Source organism: Psammomys obesus, unplaced genomic scaffold, assembly GCF_907164565.1.
Source record: "Psammomys obesus unplaced genomic scaffold, mPsaObe1.curated_primary_1811, whole genome shotgun sequence".
NCBI lineage: Eukaryota > Metazoa > Chordata > Mammalia > Rodentia > Muridae > Psammomys > Psammomys obesus.
This window is the reverse complement of record NW_026585895.1, coordinates 57,113,975-57,139,335: the sequence shown is the minus strand read 5'-3', so window position 1 is coordinate 57,139,335 and position 25,361 is coordinate 57,113,975. Positions and strand designations below refer to the sequence as shown.

Genomic DNA, 25,361 nt, shown 5'->3' with positions numbered 1-25,361 from the left:
GGGAGGGAGTGTGCAAGGAGGCCGGCTCTGGAAGACTGGTGTTTCCGGGGTAGGGCAGAGCCACAGGGCCACATGAAGGAGGAAGAAGAGCTGGCCCCACAAGACAAACGAGTCCTCCAGAAGCTGGTCCTCCCTTGATGCAGAGACAGGTCACACAAGAGGGCAGGCTAGATGTGTCAAGGGCTCCAGGTATGGGCAGATAGGTCACTGCCCTGACTCTCCTTTCCAAGCTCTTTGTCCCCGGTTCCAGTGAAGGCCAGCACAGGAACCTGTTTGACCAGTCTTAAAGGCAGCCAGTCTGCCAAGGGGTAAAAGAGTAGATAAAAGTGAGTAAGGAGGGCTGGTCTGCTCTCGGCTTTCTCCTAGCAACCCTGTGTGCAGTCCTAGGGGCCCTGCCAACAAAAATGGGTCTCCCTAGTTCTGCGATCTCTCCAGTCCTTGTTACAGAGAACACTGACCCCCACTTTCCTGAACTGTCTCCCTGGACTATTGCAAAGGCTAAAGGTCAGATGGACAGTCAACTGAGAGGTGCTTTCAATGGGCTGGGGAGTGCTTTGAGGGTGATGGTTGTGTGAGGCAGATCATCACACATTGTGTTTGAGTGCCATCTTAGGGCCAATGGGCTGGCTACTGCCTGTGACATAACAGGATAGATGCCAAGAAGTGGCACAAATTATCAAGAGTATGCATGCACCCTACTCTGGAGCTGCTGGGGATGGGGGCAGGCTCCCTGGAAGTGATATGAGCCCAAGACTGAAGAGGGGCATCTTCATGCCAAAGCGGAAGATATTACAGTGGGGGATTGGGTGAGAAGAGTGAGGACTTGTGCCTGGGAGGACTCAAACACTGAGGACATCCAGGATGGAGAATGACAAAGCCAAATCTCTAAGCTTTAGAGTTTAGAGAGTAGTCTGGGCAACATCCTTTATGCAGGGGGCTGGCTCACCTTATCTCTGGTCCAGTGGGTGGTGCTTCAGATCCAGTTGCAGGCCTTTGTGGCTGAAAGGGGAGCCCACTCTACTTGATGCAGCCAGCACCTGCCTCCTGTCATCTTGCCTGTGTGGCCAGTGATTCAAGCCCAAGGAGGGAGCCATGAGGTATTCACGGTCCCCACCCCCTCCTATAATCCTCTGGCTGGGAATTGCTTTCCAGTGGAATGGATGCAGGTAAGAACCCTGGGGTTCAAGAAGGCTAGGCATGGGGGCAAGCAGGAGGTCTCAGCAGTGGGATAGGGTGCTGTTTCAGCCAATGGCCACAGAAACAAGAGATAGGTCCAGACTTTGTGATAGCCCAAGGCTACCATCTTCCCTCCAGATGTTCAGGCATTTACTGTCCATGGCCCTGGTTTCTGTCTTCTGGGAAGGTGAGCATGGGCCAGACTGTCACATAGGTGAGCAGAGGTGGACTGTAGCTTGTGCTGTTGCCCTGTTGGCTCCCACACACTTTCCCTAGGATGTTGCAGCCTGAAGGTGCCCAAGGCTTGGAGGAGGGGGCGGCCCTGAGAGCCTCTCGGAATGACTGCATCATCTGCTACTCTGCCTACGACCCCTCAGCACACTTGCCTCGCTGCCGCCTCTATTTTGGTCACACCTTCTGCCAGGCGTGTGTGTGGTGCCTGGATACTCCAGCCTATGAACAACACTGGATCCCCTGCCCACAGTGCCGTCAAAGTACCTCTATGCCCCGGGGAGGGGTGACCATGTTGGACTTGGACCTGGCTGCCTTTCTGGCAATTAAAGCTGAAAGGGAAGCATCAAGAATAGAAGTCAGGTCCTCTGTCCCCCTCAAAAGGTCCTCTGTCCCCTCAAAGTCAGCACTGCCATCACTCTGAAGCCAGCGGGACTCTACCCCACCTTGGGCCTCAACCCCACTTTCCTCATCCTGGGTGCTGCTGCTAGGGCTGGGGAGGACTGTGATGGTATCCCCCTGGGAACCCTGAAGTCTAAGTTCTGGCTATCTTCACCACCACAAAGGAAACTGTATTTAGTAGCTTGCCTGCCTTGGAGCCACTGATCATACACAGTGCAAACAGATCACCCTGCTGGCAGGTCATTCTTCTTATAGTCTTACATGACCCAACATAGTGATTTCACCCTTGACCAGAGACATTTTAGGCCATAGCTTAAGGTCAGAGTCAATGGCCATGGTACCTACCATAAGACTCCACAGTAGGCTGGTGACCTCCCAGTATACTGGCCTAGATTTCCCTACCCCAAGCTAGTTTGATTTTGTTTGGCTAGCCAACATCTGACTGGTTGTCTATGTTACCTATAAACCAAGGACTCAGCTCAGAGAATGGATCAAGAGTCTGTGGGGGTGAGTGCAGGGACCTAGACAGGGCCAGGCTATGGTTGTATGTGAGTAGCTGGTATCAGAGCAGGTCTTCCTTTCTGTAAACATCCAGAGGTATGAGCTAGGAGGGAGGGAAAGTTACCTCCTCTATCCCTGGAATCTCACGTGTTACCATCTATTTGACAATGGTCACTGAGCTCCTACTATGAGTCATGCACTGTTAGAGGAGGCTCTGCTGCAGCACAAAGCTATGTCTTTGACAGGCACTCAAGAAGGATGCCATAGATGGCTAGCTCTGACAAGGGGTCTTGCCTAACGTCTCACAGCTTCTTATCCTATCTCAAGACTCCCAGCTCCATTCTGTCACTTGTGACCATAACACAGACCGGTACACGTTACTGACAACCCCCAGGCCAAAGCTGTAAGCTTTCATCCCTTTAGAAAGAGCTGTATCCAGGAGCCCCTGTGAAGGACCTCCTGGGCAGTGGATGTAGGATGGGAGGAAAGAGAATTTGCTGAATAGACTCTGAGAAGCCTCCTTTCCTGGGCAAAGTCCCTCAAAGCAGCCAGGGACAAGGCTGGACAGTGTGCAGAAAGGGGTGCTGGAACTAGCAGGGCCCCTGGGGAAACGGCCTGCAGGAGAGGGCCCAGTCATCCTAGGGGCTGGAAAGGGCCTGGTCGAGAAAAAGGGACATTTCAAATGCATGTGGGGACAGGATGGCACTCTGCTGGGAAAAGATACTCAGACAGGCCAGGCAATGAGCTCTGCCCTCTGCCTTCTATCTTCTTTGCAGATAGAGACTCCATGCCTGGACCCCCTGCTGGCTTCCACAGAAAGCCCTTCTGGATCTGGCCCCACCCTTAACTCAGATTTTAATCTGCTGACCTCAGAGCCTTGGTGCCTTCCTAGGCCACCTGAGGAAATCCGTCTTCCATACCCACCTGATATAAAGGGCTTCCCTCTTGCCTCTGTCAGGTGCAGTGATGACTATGATAAGGTTTGCAGGGGTCGGAGGAACACAGAAGGAGGAGGGCAACTTTCTCATTGGGTCCTTAGGCAGCCCTGGCCAGAATGACAGCATCTTGCCTGGGTGGTGGAGAGTGTCCATTAAATGTATCAAATACCTACTGGTGGCTGCAGTGTCTAGCTCTATCATGCTCCTGGCTAGATGTTGCCCATCTCTGGAAGAAGTTCTACCCCAAGAGAGTTGAGCTGGGGGCTCAGAACATCTAGTCCTAGGATGACAAGAATCTGAATAAGGCCTTAGGGCCAGGCAGGGTCTCCCCTTGGGGGCCCCAGCTCCTGGGTAAACATTAATGGGGCTCCACACACAGCAAGTCATGTGCGCACCAGGCAGATCTTTGACCTGCAGCTGTTCCTGCTGTGCCTCCTCCCGCTGGTGCCCCTCACCACACAGGCAGGTAGGAGCTCCTAGAACTAGACCAGGCTCTAGGACAATGAGACCAGAACTAAGTGACCAACAGGTCCACGGTTGGGGCAACATTCTGAACTTTAGCGAAAGTGAAAAGAGCCTAGGGGCAGGCCAGAGGGAGGGCACACAAAGGACCCCTGGGTCTGAGCCCACCCACTAGGGAGAGGGCCAAGGTAGAGTAGGATTCTAAGAGTTCCAGACCCAGACACCCATGGGTCTGCTGCCCAGAGGGTCCAGACATGGACAGCGGGCTCCCAAGCCCTGCTCCTAAGTGTGTGGGGTGTGGGGCTCTTATCAAGCAAAGACGTCATTGGTATCAAATACCAAAGTCTAAGCTGGGACCATCTGCAGTGTCCTTACTGACACTTTATAGGAGAAATCCCAGGGTTCTCAGGCTAGTGACTACTTCCTGCCAAGGTCCCAGAACCCTGTACCCTCAGTCAGCTGTCAAACTTTCTTCCAGCTAAGACCGGTGAGGGAGCAGAGGAGCTGGTGGCCCCTTCTTCTGCCTCCTGAAAGTAGACTGGGCTTGCCTGATAACCACCTGAGGTCACTGTAGAGGTCAGAGGAAAGAGAAAGCCACCAAGACATGCACAGTGGGGGCTGCAGCTGAAGTTTCAGGTCAGGGGCCTAACTTTAGCCTGTTTGGTAGGATAGAGGGTAGAGTAGAAGGAAAGACCAATTCTTACCTGCCCTGCCCTCAGCAGATCTAGGATTGGGCCTTGGTCTTTCTGTACTCAAAATCCATGCCGAATTCCCTCGCTGCTGGCCACGTCCCCAACCCTACTCTGGATGCGATTGACCTGGTGGACTGGAGTCTGAGAAATGCAGGTATCTGGTGCCTCAGGGCTCCTACCTCTTGACAGCTGCACTGGACACAGTGAGGTTTCTCTAGCTTTCCTCTTAAAAGGGCCAAGGGGTTTCCTCACACCGCTGGCCTGAACCAGACTCACTGGAACCCTCTCCCCTCTCTGCTTCTGTACCTCACCTATGGCCTCTTGTGTCCTACCCCCTTTCACCTCTTGCTTCCTTTTCTCCTCCTCCTTGGGGGTTCTACAAACAGCCCTACTTTACTTGACCCCTGCAGGAACCTCCAGTTCTGTCCCAGGCTTGGAGGAGGGAGGTGCAGAACCCTGGGCCTTCTCTCAGCTGAAGAACATTGGCCAACTGAAAGGTAGGACTCAGAGTGATGAGACAGCATGCATGCAGGCCCCTGGCTTCCCATTTTCCTGCAGAGTATAGTCTAGATTTAACATAACATACCTCATAGAAACCCACATTGATCTGCTTGAGACAACCCTTCTTCCAGCCTCTTGTCCTCTTACTCCCTGCTGTTGGCTCCAATTCTGAGACTCCCCCTTCAAGGTCATGGGCTTAGCCACATAGCAAAGGAGAAAGGGAGGATAGAGGAGGGGACACAGACTCGCCCTAGGAAAAGAACACAAAGGAAGACATGGGTTTCTGCCCAATGGGACAGAAGGGGGATCCTGTGCTCTGCCTGAGAGGTGATGGGAAACATGGTCCCTGTTCTCAGGAAGCAAAGTGGGGGCAGGGTGCTGCTGCTGGGCAATAGCCAGCTAGTTTAAATATAATCCTATCCTGTGTCCCTAGAGGTCAGCAAGGCCAGCAGGCTCTGCCAAGTGGTTATCAGCTTCCTCAAGGCATGTGGACTCCTGGGAAGTCTCTACTTTTTCATCTGTTCTCTGGATATCCTCAGCTCTGCCTTCCAGCTTCTAGGCAGTGAGTGACAGGTGGGAGGCCAGGATGGGGTTGGGAAGTTAGCATTTTACAACGTTGTTGCATCTCTCTGTGGGGAATAGGCAAAATGGCTGGAGAAATTTTCAAGGACAATGTGGTGCTGTCCAACCCTGTGGCTGGCTTGGTCGTTGGTGTGCTGGTCACAGTCCTTGTACAGAGTTCCAGCACATCTTCGTCTATCGTGGTCAGCATGGTGGCCTCTAAGTGTGAGTATGCTTCTCATCCCCAGGGCAGTGGTGGGTGGGTTGGTGAACAGGAAGTGCTGAAATGGCATCCCTACAGTGCTGACTGTCCAGGTATCTGTGCCTATCATCATGGGCGTCAATGTGGGCACATCAATCACCAGTACCCTGGTCTCAATGGCGCAGTCAGGGGACCGGGATGAGTTTCAGAGGTGAGTCAGGGCTGATGGGCAGGCTGGGTCTGTCTTAGCCTCAGTGGAGGCTGCTCAGACAGACAACCTGCCCTGTGTAACCGCAGGGCCTTCAGCGGCTCGGCTGTTCATGGCATCTTCAACTGGCTCACAGTGTTGGTATTGCTGCCACTGGAGAGTGCTACAGCAGCATTAGAGAGGCTGAGTGAGCTGGCCCTGGGTGCTGCTAGCCTGCAGCCAGGGGGACAGGCCCTCTACATCCTCAAGGCACTGACGCAACCTTTCACACACTTCATCATCCAGGTGAGGACAGATGTGCCGTAGGAAGGTGCCAGCCCTTGGCTGATGAGGAGCAGGTGGCAAAAGTTCTATCCTGGATGGGGACAGAAGAGGGTTTAGGCTGGTAACTGGCTGGGGGTTAGGAGTGCAAGACACATAATCATGCCTCCTCTGTCTACCAGCTGGATAGCAGCATGATTACCAGCAGTGCTACCCGCAACAGCACTAACAGCAGCCTGATTAAGCAATGGTGTGGCATCAGGGGGAAGATGGTGAGGTGCCTCTCACTCTATCCCTCATTTGGCCTCTGACCTCTGAATCATCCCACCCACTTGATCTTGAGCTTTCTGAGCTCTGCCTGCCTCCTGTGAGCCTGGCCTGAATTCTCCCTATCCCTCAGCCCCAGGGAAGCAGTGAGGACTATGGCATGTTCAACCCCTGCACAGAGAGGAACATCTCAGCATCTGCAGAGGAGAACAAAGTGCCCTGTGAGTATCTCCACCAGTTCCACCCCTAACCTTCTAGGTGCTCTGACATTCTCTTGCTCACCAACCTGCCCTTCAACAGGCCATCACCTGTTTGTGGGCTCAGAACTCACAGACCTGGCTGTGGGCTTCATCCTGCTGGCTGGCTCTCTGCTGGTGCTGTGTGTCTGCCTGGTCCTCCTTGTTAAGCTGCTCAACTCTGTGCTGCAGGGCCGCATTGCACAGGCTGTGAGAACTGTCATCAATGCAGGTAGGTATGAGGAGGTCCTAGACCTGGGATGCAGGACAAGGCAGGGATTTAAGAATGACTCAGCACCCCTGCCACACACACTTGCAGATTTTTCCTTCCCCTTTGGCTGGCTCAGTGGCTACTTGGCCATCCTTGCTGGTGCAGGCCTAACCTTCTTGCTTCAGAGCAGTAGTGTCTTCACAGCAGCCATTGTGCCTCTCATGGGTAAGCAAAAGTGGGCACTAGGCTTGGGGTTGGGGGAGCTGGGTGGGACCTCCTGGTAACCTTTCATTCTTCCAGGGGTTGGGGTGATCAATCTGGAACGGGCCTACCCCCTCTTCCTGGGCTCCAACATTGGCACCACCACCACAGCCCTGCTAGCTGCCCTGGCCAGTCCTGCAGACATGTTGCTTACCGCAGTCCAGGTACTTCCTTCAACCATTTCCCTGTTCCCAGCACCGCTCAGGCTGGCTTGAGCTCCACAGACTCCTACCACAAGCCTTCAGCCCTACTTCCCAGGCCCAGGGGGACATTGCAGGCACCTCATAGCCCTAGCCCCAGTTCTTCCTTTCTAGGACTACTTTCCCAGAATGATCGGTGGTCATCTCATACTCGTTGTCCCTCTATCATTGGCAGCATTCCCAGATTCCCCTGAAGGACCACTGTTCCTCTGGGCCCCTCCATTCTGAACTCCTTGGTTGCTCAAGGGTGGTCCTCTGGTCCACACTTCCAATGTGACTATTCCTAAAGTCCTGTTCTTCCATGTATTAAGCTCACTAAAAAATGTCCTGTCTTTTCAGACTCCATCCTGGGGATGCCCCAGCTCAACTATGCTAGCTTAGTCATGCCACCTGAGATGAGACGTGATTGTACCTCTAGGTTGTCTCTCCCTAACACCAAATATCCCAGCTCTGTGTCTCATTCTTAGTCTTATTCAAGCTCTGACTCTCTAAATTACCTAGTCTTTGGTCCACTGCCCTGACTCTAGCTTCCCTCTGCCCATGACACAATCAGGTTCTGAAACCTTGGGTTGCACTGGCTGCTGCTCCTAGGGGGAAAAAATGAGCCTACCTCTCCCTACCTCCCACCTGCATCTTTGCCTCTGTATCACCTTTATACTCAGACCCTCCTGACCCTGCACCATCCTCCTCCAGACCTCTGCATTGTGCTTATTCACAAAAAGGCCATGTGTTGTGTTCCCTGCCCACCTCCCATTGTCTCTGACACCAGCAGGGATGTGTTACCACACATGGGTGCTGGCGTAGGCCCCTATCTCCTAAAATATGGGAAGGGTTGTATGGTGAACATGATCCTACTCTGCTGTCCTAAGGGCTCTGTGTGAACCACTCCGCAGGACACAACAGACAAGCTTTAGACTTGAGCAAAGTATGGAAAGGCATGGTTTCTAAAGAGTCCAGGTGACCCATGTACTGGGATCCAAGCTCCTCACCCCTTCTTGCCCTTCCTGCCTACCAGGTTGCTCTCATCCACTTCTTCTTCAACCTGGCTGGCATACTGCTGTGGTACCTGGTGCCTGTCCTGAGACTGCCCATTCCACTGGCCAAGCGCTTTGGAGAGCTGACCGCCCAGTACCGCTGGGTGGCCATTATCTACCTGCTATTCACTTTTCTGCTGCTGCCCCTGGCAGCTTTTGGACTTTCCCTGGCAGGGGTCTTAGTGCTGGCTGCAGTGGGGGGTCCTCTGGTGGGGCTAGTGCTCCTTATCATTCTGGTTAATGTCCTGCAAAGACACCAGCCATCTTGGCTGCCTCGCTGTCTTCGATCCTGGGCCTGGCTGCCACTCTGGCTCCATTCTCTGGAGCCCTGGGACCACCTGATGACTGGTTGTTGCCCCTGCAGGGCCTGCAGCAACTCTCATACGACCAGCAAAGTGGCTCACTGCTATGAGAACCCACAGGTCATAGCTTCCCAGCAGTTATGAAAAGTCAGTACCTGTAGCCTATCGACCCAGCTCCACTAGCTTCAAGGCACTTGGTGTCTGGGGAGACTGCCTGCCAGTCTTCTCTGGGGCGAAGGGACGGGGCTCCACCTGGACTTCTTAGTCTCCTGCATCCTCTTCTTTGCAAATAAACGAGGCTATTACTGAGGAGTGTTGATCATCTCTCCCACGCTGAATGGAGATGGACAAGCAGCGCCATGCTGCCCCTAGCGGGAGACACGGGGATTAGGGTCTCCGCAGGGCCACTGCTTGTTTATTTCTGTGGTAGCTGGTGACAACCGGTTTACATGAGGCCTTCTGGCTGCTAAGAGCAGCCCGGGAAGGGTGGGCAGGGCAGAGAGCCCAAGTTCACGTCGAGATAGGGGCCTGACATCCACCAGCGATGGTTGTGAGGGAGCTGCAGTAGAGACTATGACTTTTACTGAGTTGTCCAAGAAGCTGAGTTTGAGTCCTGCCCGCAAGCTCGGTCAGGCATAGTCTCCCTAGCCGCCAGGGGGCACCCTTCATCCTCCCGGGATCCAAAACGTGGGTCTCTGACTATTGGCCCCAACCTCCGCAACCTTGATGCCCAGACTTAACCAGGAAGCCTGCTAGGACTTGCCCATCTAGGTGAAAGAATATAAGGCCTAGATACCATTTTGTACTCCTGGGTGCCTAAGAAAGGACCTGGTAGGGGATGGGGCCCCGGTTGGGACTTCTGCCTTCCTCCTCCTTATCTCCTGCGGAACAGCTTGGTTTTCAAACTGAAAGGTTTGTCCTACAGCCAACAGGTAACTGGACACCAGAGAAGAGGCAGAGAACTCTCACGGCCTCCTACAGTTTAAGGCTGCTTACAATCTTAATCCCACCCCTCCCACACCACCAAAGAAAACAACCCAAAACTCAGGCACTGGGTTATAGCAATCAGACTCACAGAGGAACTGATCTTGGATTAATCAGGGATACCTTTTGGTCTGTCCATTACAGCTTTCAGGCACTTGACAACATCCAGCCTTTTGATGTTGCAATATGATATTCTCTTTTGCAAAGCTCACGATCCAGAACTGTGTGATTGAGTTGCAACAAAGAAATAAAACCCTCATTTTAAAAATTTTTTTGAATCGTTTATTTAATGTACATTAGTGTTCTGCTTGCTTGTTTGTGTGTCAGATCCCCTGGAACTGAAGTTATAGACAGTTGTGAGTTGCCATGTGGGTGCTGGGATTTGAGTGCAGGTCCTCTGAAAGAAAAATCAATGCTCTTAACCGCTGAGCCATCTCTCCAGCCCAACCATCAGTGTTTTAAGTAAGTTCACCAGTTTGAATTGTTTCATTTATAACTACCTTGCCCACATGTGGCCTACAAGACACATCATCGTAAATTTCTCGGCTCAAAACCTTTGCCAGTGCTTCCCACCTCCCAGTTTACCTAGCTGGACTCTGTGGGTATGCCAGTCAGGGAGATGAAGCCTGTGGGAGCCTCTAGAGGGATCCATTTATTGCCCATGGGTTCTATCCTTGTTTTGTCTGTTTGACCGCTGGTGCATGCTACGTACTGCACCATTTGTGCCTGGTGCAATTAGAGGTCGGTGTCAGATCACTCGGAGGGATGGATGGTTGTGAACCACCAAACTTGAATCCTCTGCAAGAGCAACAAGAACTCTTTTATCTTTTTTAAAGTTTATTTATTTATTACATATAACAGTGTTCTGCCTGTATGAATGCTTGCATGCCAGAAGAGAGCACCAGATCTCATTATAGATGGTTGTGAGCCATCATGTGGTTGCTGGGAATTGAACTCAGGACCTTTGGAAGAGCACCCAATGCTCTTAACCTCTGAGCCATCTTTCCAGGCCCTCTTTTATCTTTTTAAACAATTTCTTTCTTTTTTTTTAAATGTACACTGGTGTTTTGGTTGCATGTATGTCTCTGTGAGGGTGTCAGGTCTCCTGGAACTGGAGTTACAGACAGGTGTGCTGCCATGTGGGTGCTGGGAATCAAACCCAGGTCCTCTGGAAGAGCAGCCAATTTCTGTCATCAACTGCTGAGCCATCTCTCAACAAGAACTCTTAACAGCTGAACCATGTGCAGCCCCCTTATATTTTCAGATTCCCTTCAATACTCCACACACATTGTGGGTCTCCCCATGGTCCATTCTGTCCTTTTAGAACATCCTAGACCCTCTTTACGCTTAGCCTCTAGTGTCACCCGGGTTCTGTGCCATTTCCTATCCTCAGCTCCAAGGCTTCCCAGGCCTAGATTTTCCTCTGTCCACCAAGAGAATTGACTGCCTGCTTGAGAGAATTGACTGAGCAGATAGGAGCTCCAGCAAGGACAGAGAAAGGTCTATGCACTGCAGCCTTAGTTCACCCGTTCACCCACTCTTGCGACTGATTGCAGGGTGCTTTTTACAGCCTCCTGGTATTCTCTGATGCTCCAGAGGAGCAGAGACAAACTGTTTCTCTGGAAGACCCACTGGGGGAATCAGTGAGGCCTAGTCTACAGGGGAAGCACATTGGCACCTCTCCTTCCGGGGTGAAGGGAGGCCTTCTACAAAAGCTGACCACAGGGTCCTTTAAGGCCGCAGAGACTGTCTGCCTGCTGCTCCTGCCTGGCAGTAATGCACCCTCCCACTGGGACCATGGCCACCAGTAAACAGAGCCTTTGTTGTGCAGCCTCCAACAGCTGCAGGCTGGGGAGGGAGGGCAGGCGCCCAATGTTCCCACAGCCCATTCTGCCTTGCTTCCCTACTCTTCTGGTCCCCTCTCAGGCTATTGGCTCTAGGACCTCTTGTTCTATTTGATCTTCTTTCCCCACTGGTACAGGGAAACTCTTGGTTCATGGAGAAGACCTTCAGTATCTTCCACTACCAGCTATGGGCAGCCACTGTTTTGGTGGGCTTATGCTCAAGAGCAACAGTCTTTTGCTGTGTTGTCTGTACCTATTGCCCAGCTTGGGACCTAAACATTTCAAAGAGAAGCCGTTGCATCTTGTATTAAAACTCAGAACTCATAGTCAGGCACGGTGGTGCACACCTAGCACTCTAGGAGGCAGAGCAGGCAGACTTCTGTGAGTTTGAGACCAGCCTGGTCTACAAAGTGAGTTCATATAGACAAGGCTACACAGAAAAACCTTGTCTCAAAAAACAAAAACAAAAGCAAACCAACAAAAAACACTTCAGAACTTGTGGTTCCTTCACAGATGTATGATGGTTATGAGACTCTAGTGGTGGGCAGATTTAAAGTTGTGCTAACAACTACAGTTGGTTAAGGTGTTGAACTATACCTAGTGTCTTTGTTTAGTTTTTTTAAGGTTAAGCCTAGGACGGGTAACTAAAGTTGCCTTTGTAAATCTACTTAAAATATGGTCCTAGATAGCATTCTGTTTTATAGGACACAGTTTAGAGCACATGATAAAGATAAACAAAGAGTAACTCAGATATGCTGGCCCTCAAGCTTGTCAGAGATCTGATGAATATGACATTTTAACATGTGTAAGCTTATTGTGACAGAAAGTCCCAAAATCCTGGCAGTAGCTCCCCAAGGTCTCCGAGAAGATTTGGGCACAACCACAGATGACTTCGACTCTGGATTGTGGTATGCTAACCACTGGGCAATACTGCCTCAACTGGCCCACTGCTGGGGCCCAGCCTAAACTGTGGACAAAACTGTGGACATCTGGAGAGTCAATGTTTCACGTTGCTAAGGGCAAGGTGAGGCCATTCTCTCGTTTCTTTCTCCACAGAAACAGTCTCATCTTCTGTGCCTAGCTGGACCACCTCTGCCCATGACGTTATGAGACCACAGGAGCCAGGGACACTGCCTAGGTGATGGACTAACTAGTCATCTATGTCATTTTGATTGGCACATGGATTGGTATATTTATCTAGTTCATAACTTATCCTTCTCAGGTCTCTGATCACCTTGACGGCTATGTTAAGCTAATGGTAGCTTTGCAGCTAAAGAGCAATTAGATCCACTGTTAGCTCATTAATCAGTTTAAGATATATTGCTAGATAAAATATATATAGCTTATATATATAAAAGGATAAAAGGAGTTTAGGTTGTAAAAATACAAGTTACACACATTTGAGAGTATTAAAAAAGTGTCTTAAGGTTAGTAAATGTAAGTTATACACGTATGAGAGTCTAAAAATGTGTCTTAAGGTTGGTAATGCAATTTATAAATATTTGAGGGTTCTAAAAATTATTAAAGTTGATAAATGCAAATTATAAAGGTTACAAGGTCTAAGGTGATTTAAGGTATCTTAAATAAATAAAAAGGCTTAATATTTCTTCCTGTTGTTATGCTACTGTTGTATTGACTGTCCAGAGTTTTGACCTTTATCAGTAGGACTCTAATTTATTAATCTAACTCTAATACAAAAACATTCCACTATACCACTATGCCACTATTATAGTCCTAAGCTCAAGATTGTAAGCCTCCAAAATGTCTATGCTTATACTAAAGTTAAGATCAAGTGAGTTTCTCTTTACTTCATAAAAGGCTTTTGCCTTTTCAGAGCTCACCTGAAAAAATACTTATGCCGTTAACACATATGTATGTCTACTGCCTTTTTCTCAATGCACAGTACAATTGTAATACTAACATATCTAAAGTTTTATCTCCTTCTTAAACCTTAAAAGTAATTCTTGTAGGCTGCAGAAAGTCCACCTAAATCTACCTCTCAGGACAACTAGACTCCAGATAAGTACAACACTTATTGCCTATCTCAAAAGGTGGGACTCCTCCTCTTTCCCTGGTTTTGGGACTTCCTTTCCTGGCTACCAGACTACTGTTTACTGCATGCAACCACTGGCTAGATTGGTGAGTTCACTCCATTTTCTCAGCATACGCACCTCTCTTGGTAGGGGAAGCTTGACCACAGAGCTCTGGCAACTTCCCACTATCTTTTGAGATGGAGGGGACCCTCCCCCCCCCGGAGCCGTAGCCTTAATTGTCTAGGTTTGACCCTCTATGCTGATTTTCATTTTCGGCCACACTCTCCCTTGGGCGGTACACCCCCTCTACAGGTTCCTTCCCCCCCTCGCTCCCACGCACACGTGCTCGCTCACTCATGGGAAGGTCCCCTCTCTCACACGGTTCCTCTACTTCTCTGCCCCCAAAGGGAGATGTCCAGATGCCGTCCCTCCAGACAGGCTGGAGAATTTCAGGTTTCTACACCTAGTGCCAGCTGGCACCAGGGCCTCTAAGTTTACATGCTTCTGTAACCAAATCTCACCTCAATGACAAGTCGAAAACAAAGCCTTCTTTAAATATTGCCAGTGCCTGGGTAAATAAAGGTCCCTCCAGGTAGACAGAGGTTCCCATGTACAAGCCTCATTGTTCCAAACCTTTCAATGTATACCTACAGGATTTTCTCTATACTCAACTTTATCTTTTGCCTATATATGTGTTTCAGTGTCCTGCCAGACACAGATGTTTCCTATAGCCACAACAGCGCCAAAGCAGCTACAAGTGTTCAACTCTGACCTCACAGACTTCCAACAAGCTGGACCTGCACCTTCCCTTCCAGCCTTGGGTGTTCTCACAGACCTGGAAAAGCATCAAAGCAGCCTATTCTTCCTGGACTTGGCCAACATTTCAGCCTTTTGACCTCCCTACAGCACCCCCAGAGTCAGCAGGAAGTAGCCAGAAGAGAATCTACGCCTGTTATTCACTTGTTGTTAACAAAAGGCTGAAATGGTGTGCTTCAGGACCAGGACAAGGGGCTCCAGGTTCTCCCAGCATTCCCCAGTCCCTACCTGCTGCTGCCTTGTGTGGCTGGCAATTCTCTCTGGTTATTTAGACCTCCTGGCAGTGTGGTCAACAGAACCTAGGCCCCTCTTCCTGAACTACCCTTTTGGGGAAAGGACAGGACAGTCAGGTTTTGGTCAAGACTGGCACATTGATTAGGACACCAAATAAGAACAACAGGACTCTATTTTACATAAAGCAACAAAATACTGCTGCTTAGGATATAGGATTCTGCTTGTCCTGATGGTTTTTCCTTGTGACATAGTTGGTACTTGGATACCACAACCTACAGGGATTACCTAACACTCTTAGTTTTGAAGGTAGTTCATAGCAAAAGCCAGACCTATAGCAACCTGTTGGCTAGACTGGGACAGACCCCACAGTGTAACATTTAAAAGATTAAAAAAAAAAAAAAAAAGAAAAAGAAAAAGGTACAAAGTCAGAGGTGGGAACTAAGGCCTGCAATCAGCATTCCGGAGACTCTGAATTAAGGCCACTTTGAATTCCAGGCCAGAAGACTTGGACTCTTAAAAAGCAATGGCGCAGAGAAACTACAAACTAGACTGCTTTGTGGGTAGAAATATATCGGGGATCAAAATACCAAGGCATTTGGAGGTGGAGGGTGCGGAAAAGCAAATACAGGAAAAGGATTGATTCGGAACTACTTGCCCTTAGCAGAGGTAGTTGATGTGGAGGGGTAGGGGGAGATTAAAATGAAGTTGAACAGAATCACCTCAAAAGATCTGTTCTTCTAGTGAACAAAAAGCTTTAGGCTTGTTTCCCTGGACAATTCCTTCGCTTAGGACAATGTCAGCACTGTCCTTTTGGGGGTAGGAGGCTTTGAACCTGACACCTCAGGGGTTAAAAAAAAAACAAAAACTTACAGAAATATGTAAATAAATGTATTGTTCTCCAAGGGATCCATTACAGGACAGGGACTTTTATGTTTGTTTGTTTGTTTTTCCCTCTCATAGAGTCATAGCTAGGCATGCCCGGCCCTGCAGTCTCCATGCAGCTCTGCGCGCACTTAGAGCTCAGGCTCCAGGGAGACCGGCTCCACGCCAGCAGGTTTCCACAACACCAAGCAAGCGCGGCAGAGGAACCCTCCCAGGAGGGAACGAACCCCGCGCCTGCCCAGTGCGTCCCGGGAGGGCCCAGCGCCACCAGCGAAGCCTATGCTGTTTCACGGCTACAATCCGCCTCTGCTTGGAAGCACGCAAGGTGCATTCCAGACCGCAATGCTTGGGGCACACTTCTCTTCCCAGTAGCAGCAGCAGCTAAACCTTCCAGGCAGGCCGAGGTCACACGCGCTGAAAACACACCTTCCTCTCAACCGGAAGCTTGCTTTCCACATCTCGCCCGCGCGCTGCACTGCGGCGGTTACCAGGACGCCAAATCAGCTCAGCCAATAGTGTCAGGCTCTCGGCGTGATCCCAGGAGGCAGCCAATAGGGGTGCAAATCAATCATTTGAAACACCCAATGGATTGAGCATTGCGACTCCAGGACGGGTATTGTGATAGGGAGAACCCCAGTCAGGACTGACCAATAATGAACGTATATCGTTAAGAAGGCGGGCCGTAGGCAGGGCGATTGACAGAAAGGTAGCCAATAAAATGAAGGAATTTCGTGGCCTCGTTCTGAAAGCCCAATCCTAGGCTGGCGAAGGCGGGCCAAGAGAGGTATATAAGTGTTTGCAGAGCGTCGGTTGTAGCACTCTGTGCCCCGGCTCCTCCCTACTTCTTTCTAGTCTGCAGCCGCTCCGCAGTCGCCGCCGCCATGAGGGAGATCGTGCACCTGCAGGCTGGGCAGTGCGGCAACCAGATTGGCGCCAAGGTAGGCTGCTAGGTTTCTGCGGGACGGACGCCAGTGGGACCGCCAGCCGGGGAAGATGGCGGAAGCGGCTGGCGGCGGCGCCACTCCTGGTTACCGGGGAACGCTGGGCCTACACGTAGAGCCCGTAGCTGATAGCGGTGGGGGCGAACCGTGTGCGGCCCTTAGAGATCCGTCGCCTTGGCGCTCTGGAGAGCGGGGTGGTGGGGGGGAAGGGCCTGCCGCACCCATCCGGGGCGGGGCTGCCTTGGAGCGCACCGGCTGCCGTGACTCAGCTAATAACGCCCGACTGACTCCCTTGCAGTTCTGGGAGGTAATCAGCGACGAGCATGGCATTGATCCCACCGGCACCTACCACGGAGATAGCGACCTCCAGCTGGAGCGCATTAACGTGTACTATAACGAGGCTACCGGTAAGGGTCCTCTACCCCGTCCATCCTCCTGATCACCCCTCTGGTTTGACTACACTTGACGGCCCCCTGTCCCACCAGGTGGTAAATATGTGCCCCGCGCCGTGCTCGTGGACTTGGAGCCCGGCACCATGGACTCGGTGCGCTCCGGGCCCTTTGGGCAGATCTTCAGACCTGATAACTTCGTCTTCGGTGAGTGCGGTGTGGGTGGAGCTTGCTGCCCCTTAGGCTCAAAGGTCAAGGGGCTGACTTAAAGTTTCTGCTTACTAGCTGCCCAACTGTACACCTTCCTGCCGTCTGAGTCACTCAGTCCCTTGGCTGAAAGCAGTTGGTGGTAGAGAATGAGATCAAACCCTGACCTGAAACAAGGGCTCCTGTGCTGTCCTTGAATATTGGCAGGGATGCCTTGGGGGAAGTGTTTACCGGCTTAGCTCTGTGTGCTGTCAATCCATGCCCGCCCTCTAACCATTTAGGGTTTATGTATCCCTGGCTGTACTGTAACTCACTATAGACCAGGCTGGTCTCAGATCCACCTGCTGCCCGCTTCTGCTTCCCAAGGGCTGGGATTAAAGGCATGTACTACCATGCCCAGCCCTTGCACCTCCCCTCCTCCTTTTTAACATGGCAGGTTACTCTTGTACCACTTCAGGGGTCTTTTAAGTGTCATGTCATTTGGCCCCTTGGGCACATTACCTAGTTAGTGACCAGCTGTTTTCTCTTGCAGGTCAGAGTGGGGCTGGGAACAACTGGGCCAAGGGGCACTACACAGAAGGTGCAGAGCTGGTTGACTCGGTGTTGGACGTTGTAAGGAAGGAAGCTGAGAGCTGTGACTGCCTGCAGGGCTTCCAGCTGACCCACTCCCTGGGTGGGGGGACTGGGTCTGGGATGGGTACCCTCCTTATCAGCAAGATCCGGGAGGAGTACCCAGACAGAATCATGAACACCTTCAGTGTGGTACCTTCCCCCAAGGTGTCGGACACAGTGGTTGAGCCCTACAATGCCACCCTTTCAGTACATCAGCTTGTTGAAAACACAGATGAGACCTATTGTATTGATAATGAAGCACTCTATGACATCTGTTTCAGAACCTTAAAGCTGACCACACCCACTTATGGTGACCTAAACCATCTAGTGTCCGCCACCATGAGTGGGGTAACCACTTGCCTGAGATTCCCTGGCCAGCTAAATGCTGACCTGAGGAAACTGGCTGTAAATATGGTGCCCTTCCCTCGCCTGCACTTCTTCATGCCTGGCTTTGCCCCCTTGACCAGCCGGGGCAGCCAGCAATATCGTGCCCTGACAGTTCCTGAGCTCACCCAGCAGATGTTTGATGCCAAGAACATGATGGCTGCCTGTGATCCCCGCCATGGGCGCTACTTGACAGTAGCTGCTGTGTTCAGGGGCCGCATGTCTATGAAGGAGGTGGACGAACAGATGCTTAACGTCCAAAACAAGAACAGCAGCTACTTTGTTGAGTGGATCCCCAACAACGTAAAAACAGCTGTCTGTGACATTCCACCTCGGGGCCTAAAAATGTCCGCCACCTTCATCGGCAACAGCACTGCTATTCAGGAGCTGTTCAAACGCATCTCAGAGCAATTCACAGCCATGTTCCGACGCAAGGCCTTCCTGCACTGGTACACGGGTGAGGGCATGGATGAGATGGAGTTCACCGAGGCTGAGAGCAACATGAACGACCTTGTGTCTGAATACCAGCAGTACCAGGATGCTACAGCTGAGGAGGAGGGAGAGTTTGAGGAGGAGGCTGAGGAGGAGGTGGCCTAGAGCTGTCTTAGCCACTAAAGCATGGGAGCAGTGTGAACTCTTTATTCATTCACAGCCTGTCTGCTAGCCATGTCCACTGTGCATTTGCTGTCCTGTGTCCCGACATCACTTGTACAGATATCACCATTAAAGCAATTCATAGTGTGTGGCTTCGCCTCTCCAATTCCTTCTGATAGGCTTTTCGGGTGCTGTTACCAAATGTAAGTGCGTAGTTGTCCTGCATGGCTGCAAAGGAGAACGGATTAAGCTGAGTTCCTGTTATTAGCACACTAGAAGAGGTCAGTGCAGGCTGTGAACAGAGCAGCTTCTCTAGGATCTTATGATTACCTCCTCAAATAAGCACAGTAGAGTGACTTTGCTGGTTTTGTAAATTTTAACAGGAATGACTAGGTGAGCCCCATACTGACTGTAGTTAATCCAAGTCCAAACTGGGACTCTGGCCAGTGGGCCAAACAGCTGGTTATCAAGCAAGTGTGGCAGATAAAGCAGAGTACCCCAGCCATTTGGTCCTGTTTGATGTGTAGTATAAACTTGTCCTTTTGTAGTGTATGTGGGGTTCTGGCAGGGAGCAATACTCACATGGAATGAAGCCCATGTAGAAAGGAATCAGGCCTTGGCTTCTGTAGATGGTGGTATTTGGCCAGTGGGTTCTGGGCAGCCTCTCACCCAGAGCACAGACTGGGTTTCTGAACAGGAACTGGGAAAATAATGTGCTGACAAGTGCTGTCTTCCCCACATTGATGACCAAGATCTTGCCTCTGGATGTACTCTTATCTGGCTCAACACCTAACCCCCTTACTAGGGTATAGAATCAAAACCTTATGATGTAAACAGGCCCCAACCCTCAGCAAGCTCACCTTAAGAAGGAACCCTGGGAATGGATGCTTACAAGTGGGAGTGGAAGCAGGACTGCAGGGAGGGCTGACCTAGCTGAGGCATCAGGAAGCAGGCTAGGACCATGTTTTCCTACCTGGTTCTTGTCAAACTCATCCATAGCTTGTGTGACTCCATCACGGTAATTCATTCCCATCACCCAGGCAAACCGGGGGACAAAGCCAGCATATCCTGGATAGGATGTTAGGGTTAGGGCACGCTCCCAGGTGTATCAGAAATGCTGAGTGCCTTTATCTCCTGAACATTCCCCTCTGGAGCCCATTACATCTTTAAAGGTTGAGCTGGGCTGTTGTGGTGCACACCTTTTATTCAGTGGATCTCTTGAGTTCAAGGCCAGCCTGGTCTACAGAGGAAGTTTCTAGGACAGCCAGGGCTACACATAGAAACCCTGTCTTGGAAAACCAAAGCAAGAACAAAAACATCCCCTGCCTCTTGGGACCAAAGTTAACTCCTCTTGGAAGCAGCTGGCTTGGCTCAAGGAAAAAAAGTATGAAGCATGAGAAGCCAGCCCATTCTCAGGATAGAAAGGGGCCAAGGTAGCAAACCCTCAGTCACCCTTACTATCTTGTCTGGACCCTTCTGAAGAACAGCTCGAGCGTTCAATACTTAACCTGAGATGGCCTTGCGTTGGATTAGGTTGGGGTGGTCTAGCTGGGGCAGTCGCTGGAATCTGCCCACATCTAGTGTCTCCTGTTGGGGATGTGGTGGCAGGTACTCATCCCTCCTGTAGTGGTATAGCTTTAACAGGGAAGTGCAAATTACTATACAGCTTCCACCCTGTGAGGGGTTGAGTGGTGGGGGAGGCAACAAAAGACCTAGGCCAGGGTGTCTCTAGTTACCTGGCAACTCTCTGGGGTCTCCTGAAGAGGTGCTGCATTCTTCCAGGCCTCTTCTCCATATGCCAGCAGTAGACCTGGATGTCCCAGCTCTCTAGCTTCCGCCTTTCTGCCTGGCGGGCATGGTGGGTAGGGAGGATAAGGCATGAAACCTGCAGGCAGTGGAACCTGTCTGGATATGTTCTCTACTTCTGGCAGCCCCTGAGTGTCTGCCTCCTGGCGTGGGATCTGGCCCAGGATCTCAAAATTCTTGTAGGGTTTCAGACCTGTACAAACAGGACAGCCATTGAGCCATGTAGGAAGGAGGGTGGAGCCCCGATGGAGGCAGGGCTGGGTCCCACCTCCAGCCCTTCAGGTTCAGGTCCCTCCCTGGACCTGAAGCTCACTGGTATGGTGTGGGATGTAAGGCTCTGTCTGGTCCCTGCAGGGAATCCATGGTGGCTTGGGTTTGCTGAAGTCCTCGATGAACTTGGGCTTGGACATAGGTGACAGAACAGAGCAGGGGCTCTTCTCTACGCTGGGATCTGTGAGTAGCTGTGCAGTGGTTCGGCCATAGGTATTTCCCACCTGGTAGCGCAGTTGAGGATAGAAACCAGCATAGCTGTGGAAAGAAGCAGGGGAGAAGCCACTTCTGCCTGTTAATTAGCAGCCATTGGAGCATGGCCTCTGCTCACCTGATTTCTGGGACTCTGAGGACTCAGGGTTAGCATATGCCCAATCTGACATGCCAGGTCTTTACTCTCATTACTGCCATTGGGTTGTTCTCCACAGTGGATCCATACCCCAGCAGTTCTCTCACTTTGTGTGCATAGGTGTCTTGCCTGCACATATGTTTGTATACCACATGTGCATCTAGTGCATGTCACACGAGGCTGATGAATCCCCTGGAACTGGAGTTATAGATAGTTGTGAAGCTACCATATGAATGCTGGGAATCGAACCTATGTTCTCTTGAAGACCAGCGAGTGCTCTTAATTGCTGAACCATCTCTAAAGGCCAGCACCCAATCATTCTCAACACTTTCCATCCCTTACCCCATTGATACCTCCAAAAGTGACCAATTTTAAAAGGAAGCATAGGTTCCTCAGTTTTTCCCCTGTCTTATTTATGTGCTCCTATGTTTCACGTGGGTCTGTTGGGTACTCACACAAACTCTTTGGAGTTTTATTTTATTACTTATTTTGTAGTGCTGGAGATTAGACCTAGGACTTTCCCTATTTGTGTTAGGCAAGCATTCTGCCTCTGAGCAACATCTTGTCTTTTTTTTTTTTTAAACTGGCCTACACTTATCCCATCTCTAAGCCATCTCTTCCTATGGAGAGAAAGTCCACCATTTGTTTATTCAGGCTCTGCCAGCTGTTTGGATGCCATAGTTTTTGCCCTTGACAGACATGCTAGCTACCTAGTACTGTATTCAGGTTGAGACCACAGGGAAGAGCAAGGCCTAGCCCTCCTCTACAGTTCCACCTTAGGGATCTTCTGTCCCAGAGCTCTTCAACCCTTCTCTCTATTCTACTCCTTGGTAAACCTGGCTTTGGGCCTCCTCAGCATTGGTCCTCAGCCTCTTAGAGTCCAGGTTGAACCCAGCCCTACTGCCCATCCCTCTTTCCTGACCCCAACCTCCCTTTCTGTAGAGCTCCCAGCTCTTACCCAGGGATGTAGTGGGGTTCTGGAGTGAAGAGGTTGTGTTTCTGAGTAGCTGTCATTTGCTTTGACTCTGTCCTTGCTGGTTCACCTTGCTTCTCTGAGAAGAGACCTGTTGCCTGGTAACCATTGTGAAGGGGCCAGCATTATGGACCCAGCCATCTGTTGACCCTGCGAGTGTTCCCAATCACACAGCATCTCTGGTTCAAAGACCAGCTAGGTAGGTGTCTTGAGCAAGATTGGGGAGGGGGATTCCTCAAAGGAAGCTCCACTTACCCAGAGCTTAGGATCCCAGAATGAAAAGGGGTTGGACTCTCACTGCCCCCAGAGATCAAGACCCAGCTGAAAAGCAGACTCTTTACCCTGGTCCTTTCTCCACTGATGAATTCAGTACTGAGTCAGGTTTCCCAGATGGACAGCTGTGTGGACTCTTGTTCCCCTGTAGTGAGACATTATTTTCTACACTTAACAAATCCTCATGTGTAGAAAAACTGGGGGCTGGAGAGATGAGCCAGCAGTTAAGAGCACTGGCTATGTTTTCAGAGGACTCAGGTTCAAATCCCAGCACCCACATGGCAGCTCACACCTGTCTGTAGCTCCAGTTCCGTGGTATCTGACACCCTCACACAGACATGCATACAGGCAAGACACATTAATGACCATAAAATAATTTTCTTTGATGCTGGTGGGATGGCTCAGAGGTAAAGAATGCCTGTCATGAAGTTTGATGGCCGGAGTTCAGTTCTAGGAACTCACCAAGTGAAAGGAAAGAACCTTCTCCTGAAAGTTGTCCTTTGACTTACACTAAAATACTCTAGCAAATAAAAACCTATTTATTAATAAAAATCCTTCTTTTTGCATGTATGTGCAGATGTGTGCAGAGCCCAGTGTTCATGTTCTAGTGTCCCCCTAGAACACTGTCAACACTGTTTTCTAAGGCAGGTTTTCATTGGTATATCCACTGAACCATCTGGATGGCCCAAGCATGCCACCAAGGCAAGCTTTTTATATGTGTGCTGGTGATTCAAACTAAAGTCCCCATACTTGCACAGAATGCACAACTGAGCTATTGCCCTAGTTTATGGATAGAACTTTATAACCATAAAAGTGAATAAAACATAAAGGGGAAAAAGCAGGTTCTGTTCCATGTCAAATAAGCATAAGTAATAAAGGAAGGCAAACTAAACTTTGTAGCAGCTGCTATGGACAGATAATTCTGCATAAAAATTTCATGAAGGGCTAGAGAGATGGCTGAGGTTAAGACCACTTGCTGCTCTTCCAAAGTACCCTCGTTTGACTTCTAGCATTCACATCAGGCATCTCACAACTACCTGTAACTCTAGCTCCAAAGGAATCCAGCACCCCTGACCTCTGGCAGCATCTCTCAAGTGCACAGACATGCTAAAAATATACTAAAGATAAAAACTAAGCTTGGAGCTAGGCTTGGTGTCCCATGCCTTTGATCCCAGCACTTAGGGAGGCAGAGGCAGGCAGATTGCTGTGAGTTCAAGGCCAGCCTGGTCTACAAAGCAAGTCCAGGATAGCCAAGGCTACACAGAGAAACCCTGTCTCAAAAACAAAAATAAAAACAAAACCCTTGGACATCGTGGAAAATGCCATTTATCCTAGCACTTGGGAGGCAGAGGCAATCTGATCTCTGAATTGAGCCAGTCTGGTCTACTAAGCGAGTTCCAGGACAGTCAAAGCTACAAAGAGAAACCCTGTCTTGAAATACCAAAAATAAATAATAAATAAATTGGTTGTTATTTTTAAGAGTCTTATTAAAATAACTTTTAAAAAATCCTATGAAATATTAAAAATTAACCCTCCAATATTAAAATGCAAATATAAAGCTGGGCTTGGTAGCCCATGCTGTAATCCCAGCAGTCAGAGAGGCAGAGGCAGGCAGTGAGTTTGAAGCCAGCCTCGTCTACAAAGAAAGTCCAGGATAGCCAGGGCTACACAGAGAAAAACCCTGTCTCCAAAAAAAAAAAAAAAAAGCTAATATAAACACAAGTGTTTGAAAAGAAAACAAACCCACAGCTTCTAAAGAAGACACTGCGGCCTCCACCCTAAAGGAGTGCTCTGAAACTAACAGCCATATGTTAGCCATATGTGGTGGCTGTGGAGTTAGAGAGGTGTCCGAGCAACTAAGAGCTCTTGTTGATCTTGTAGAAGCTCAAGGTTTAGTTTTCAGCATCCACATGGTAGTTCATAACCATATGCAGCTCCACTTTCCAGAGATCTGATGCCTCTTCAGATCTCCACATCACCAGGCTTGCATGCAGTACACATGCACACATCCATAGTAAATAATTCTTGAAGCAAGGAAACATAGATGTGTGACACCATCACAACTGTATGTTTTGTTTTTTTTTCTTATTATGTAACCCAAGCTGGCCTTGAACCTATAGTGATCCTCCTGCTTCAGCCTCCCAAGTACTGCAATTACAGGTATAGGCCACCAGCTTCAGAGCAGTATGAGTGTGTATGCTAGAGGCCAGGGTTGATGTTGCTTATCTTCCTCAATCTTAGTTTTTTGAGCTATGGTTTGTCTCACAGAATTTGGAGTACATCAGTTCAGCTTGCCTGGCTGGACACAGAACTCCAGGGATCCTCCCGTCTCTATCTCCCCAGTGCTGGGGTTCTAGAGGCACACACCTAAATTTTATTGCTCCTGGATACCAACTCAGGTTCTCATGCTCACACTGCAGGCACTTATTGTACCATTTCCATCCCACAGCAATATTTGTCACAGGGAAGAACTGGAGTCACATAAATGGCAGCAAATGTTTCTTCAGAAGCCTACATACCAGGTACCTTAACACCATCAATTACACTCTGAAAGGCACAATGCAGGAGGAGGTCCCCGGCAGCCTGTGATTTCTTTGTCCAAATCAAACTTGTTTCATCATGTCTCCATCTATCCAGAGAAGTGTCAGTCAGGGCCAGTGCTAAAGGGAGAGAGCCAGAAAGGAAAAGACCCAGTCGTCATGGTAGAAGAGGGCTGGAAGGAGCAGGTTTGGGCCAAGGTCAGGGCTAGAACAGCTGGACCAGCCAGTGTAAGAGGCCGCTCTGTAAGGAAGGGTCTTAGTGCCCAGATGGGTTCTTGTTCCCTTAGGCTCAGGACTCCTTTGTATATCGTCTAGGCACACCCAGTTCATCTAATACATCATGGCCTTCTAGGCTCTGCCTGCAGGCAAAGGTATTAGACAAGCTTTTAGAACTACCCCTGCCTGGACTGGCCGGACTTAGTAGTCAGGCCTGAGTTGCTTTGCTTTGTTTCTTCACGATGGGGTTAGCTGCAGGAGCAGCTGGTCTTCCTCTTTTTTTCTCAACTGTCTTTCTCCTTACACCCTTTTAGTTGGCTATCACATTCATAGCCACACTGCAGGACTTGACATGTGCTCACATGCCC

The 25,361-nt window shown here is 50.0% G+C and overlaps 4 protein-coding genes across 4 annotated transcripts; 3 read left to right on the top strand and 1 right to left on the bottom strand.

The window, feature by feature from the left end:
- The first annotated feature begins 1,453 nt into the window (after positions 1-1,453).
- Positions 1,454-1,946, top strand: Rnf224 (ring finger protein 224). The gene is given in 3 exon segments (XM_055599875.1): positions 1,454-1,798; positions 1,801-1,852; positions 1,855-1,946. Coding segments are annotated over 3 exon segments (489 nt in total).
- Positions 1,947-4,471: 2,525 nt separating this feature from the next.
- Slc34a3 (solute carrier family 34 member 3) lies at positions 4,472-8,811 on the top strand. Its single transcript, XM_055600612.1, has 12 exons — positions 4,472-4,556; positions 4,813-4,899; positions 5,337-5,465; positions 5,546-5,689; positions 5,766-5,877; positions 5,964-6,159; positions 6,318-6,407; positions 6,536-6,623; positions 6,703-6,870; positions 6,958-7,074; positions 7,150-7,274; positions 8,326-8,811. The coding sequence occupies exons 1-12, from the start codon at positions 4,472-4,474 to the stop codon at positions 8,788-8,790; spliced, it is 1,806 nt and encodes a 601-aa protein (XP_055456587.1). The 3' UTR covers positions 8,791-8,811.
- A 7,434-nt stretch (positions 8,812-16,245) lies between these two features.
- Positions 16,246-18,715, top strand: Tubb4b (tubulin beta 4B class IVb). Its single transcript, XM_055599943.1, has 4 exons — positions 16,246-16,377; positions 16,679-16,787; positions 16,866-16,976; positions 17,509-18,715. The coding sequence occupies exons 1-4, from the start codon at positions 16,321-16,323 to the stop codon at positions 18,567-18,569; spliced, it is 1,338 nt and encodes a 445-aa protein (XP_055455918.1). The 5' UTR covers positions 16,246-16,320; the 3' UTR covers positions 18,570-18,715.
- Fam166a (family with sequence similarity 166 member A) lies at positions 18,706-22,005 on the bottom strand. The gene is made up of 7 exons (XM_055599942.1): positions 21,950-22,005; positions 20,686-20,900; positions 20,303-20,565; positions 20,075-20,201; positions 19,540-19,634; positions 19,149-19,266; positions 18,706-18,794 (listed from the first exon to the last, which is right to left on the bottom strand). Exons 1-7 carry the CDS (start codon positions 22,003-22,005, stop codon positions 18,706-18,708), a joined length of 963 nt encoding a protein of 320 aa, XP_055455917.1.
- Positions 22,006-25,361: the final 3,356 nt, after the last annotated feature.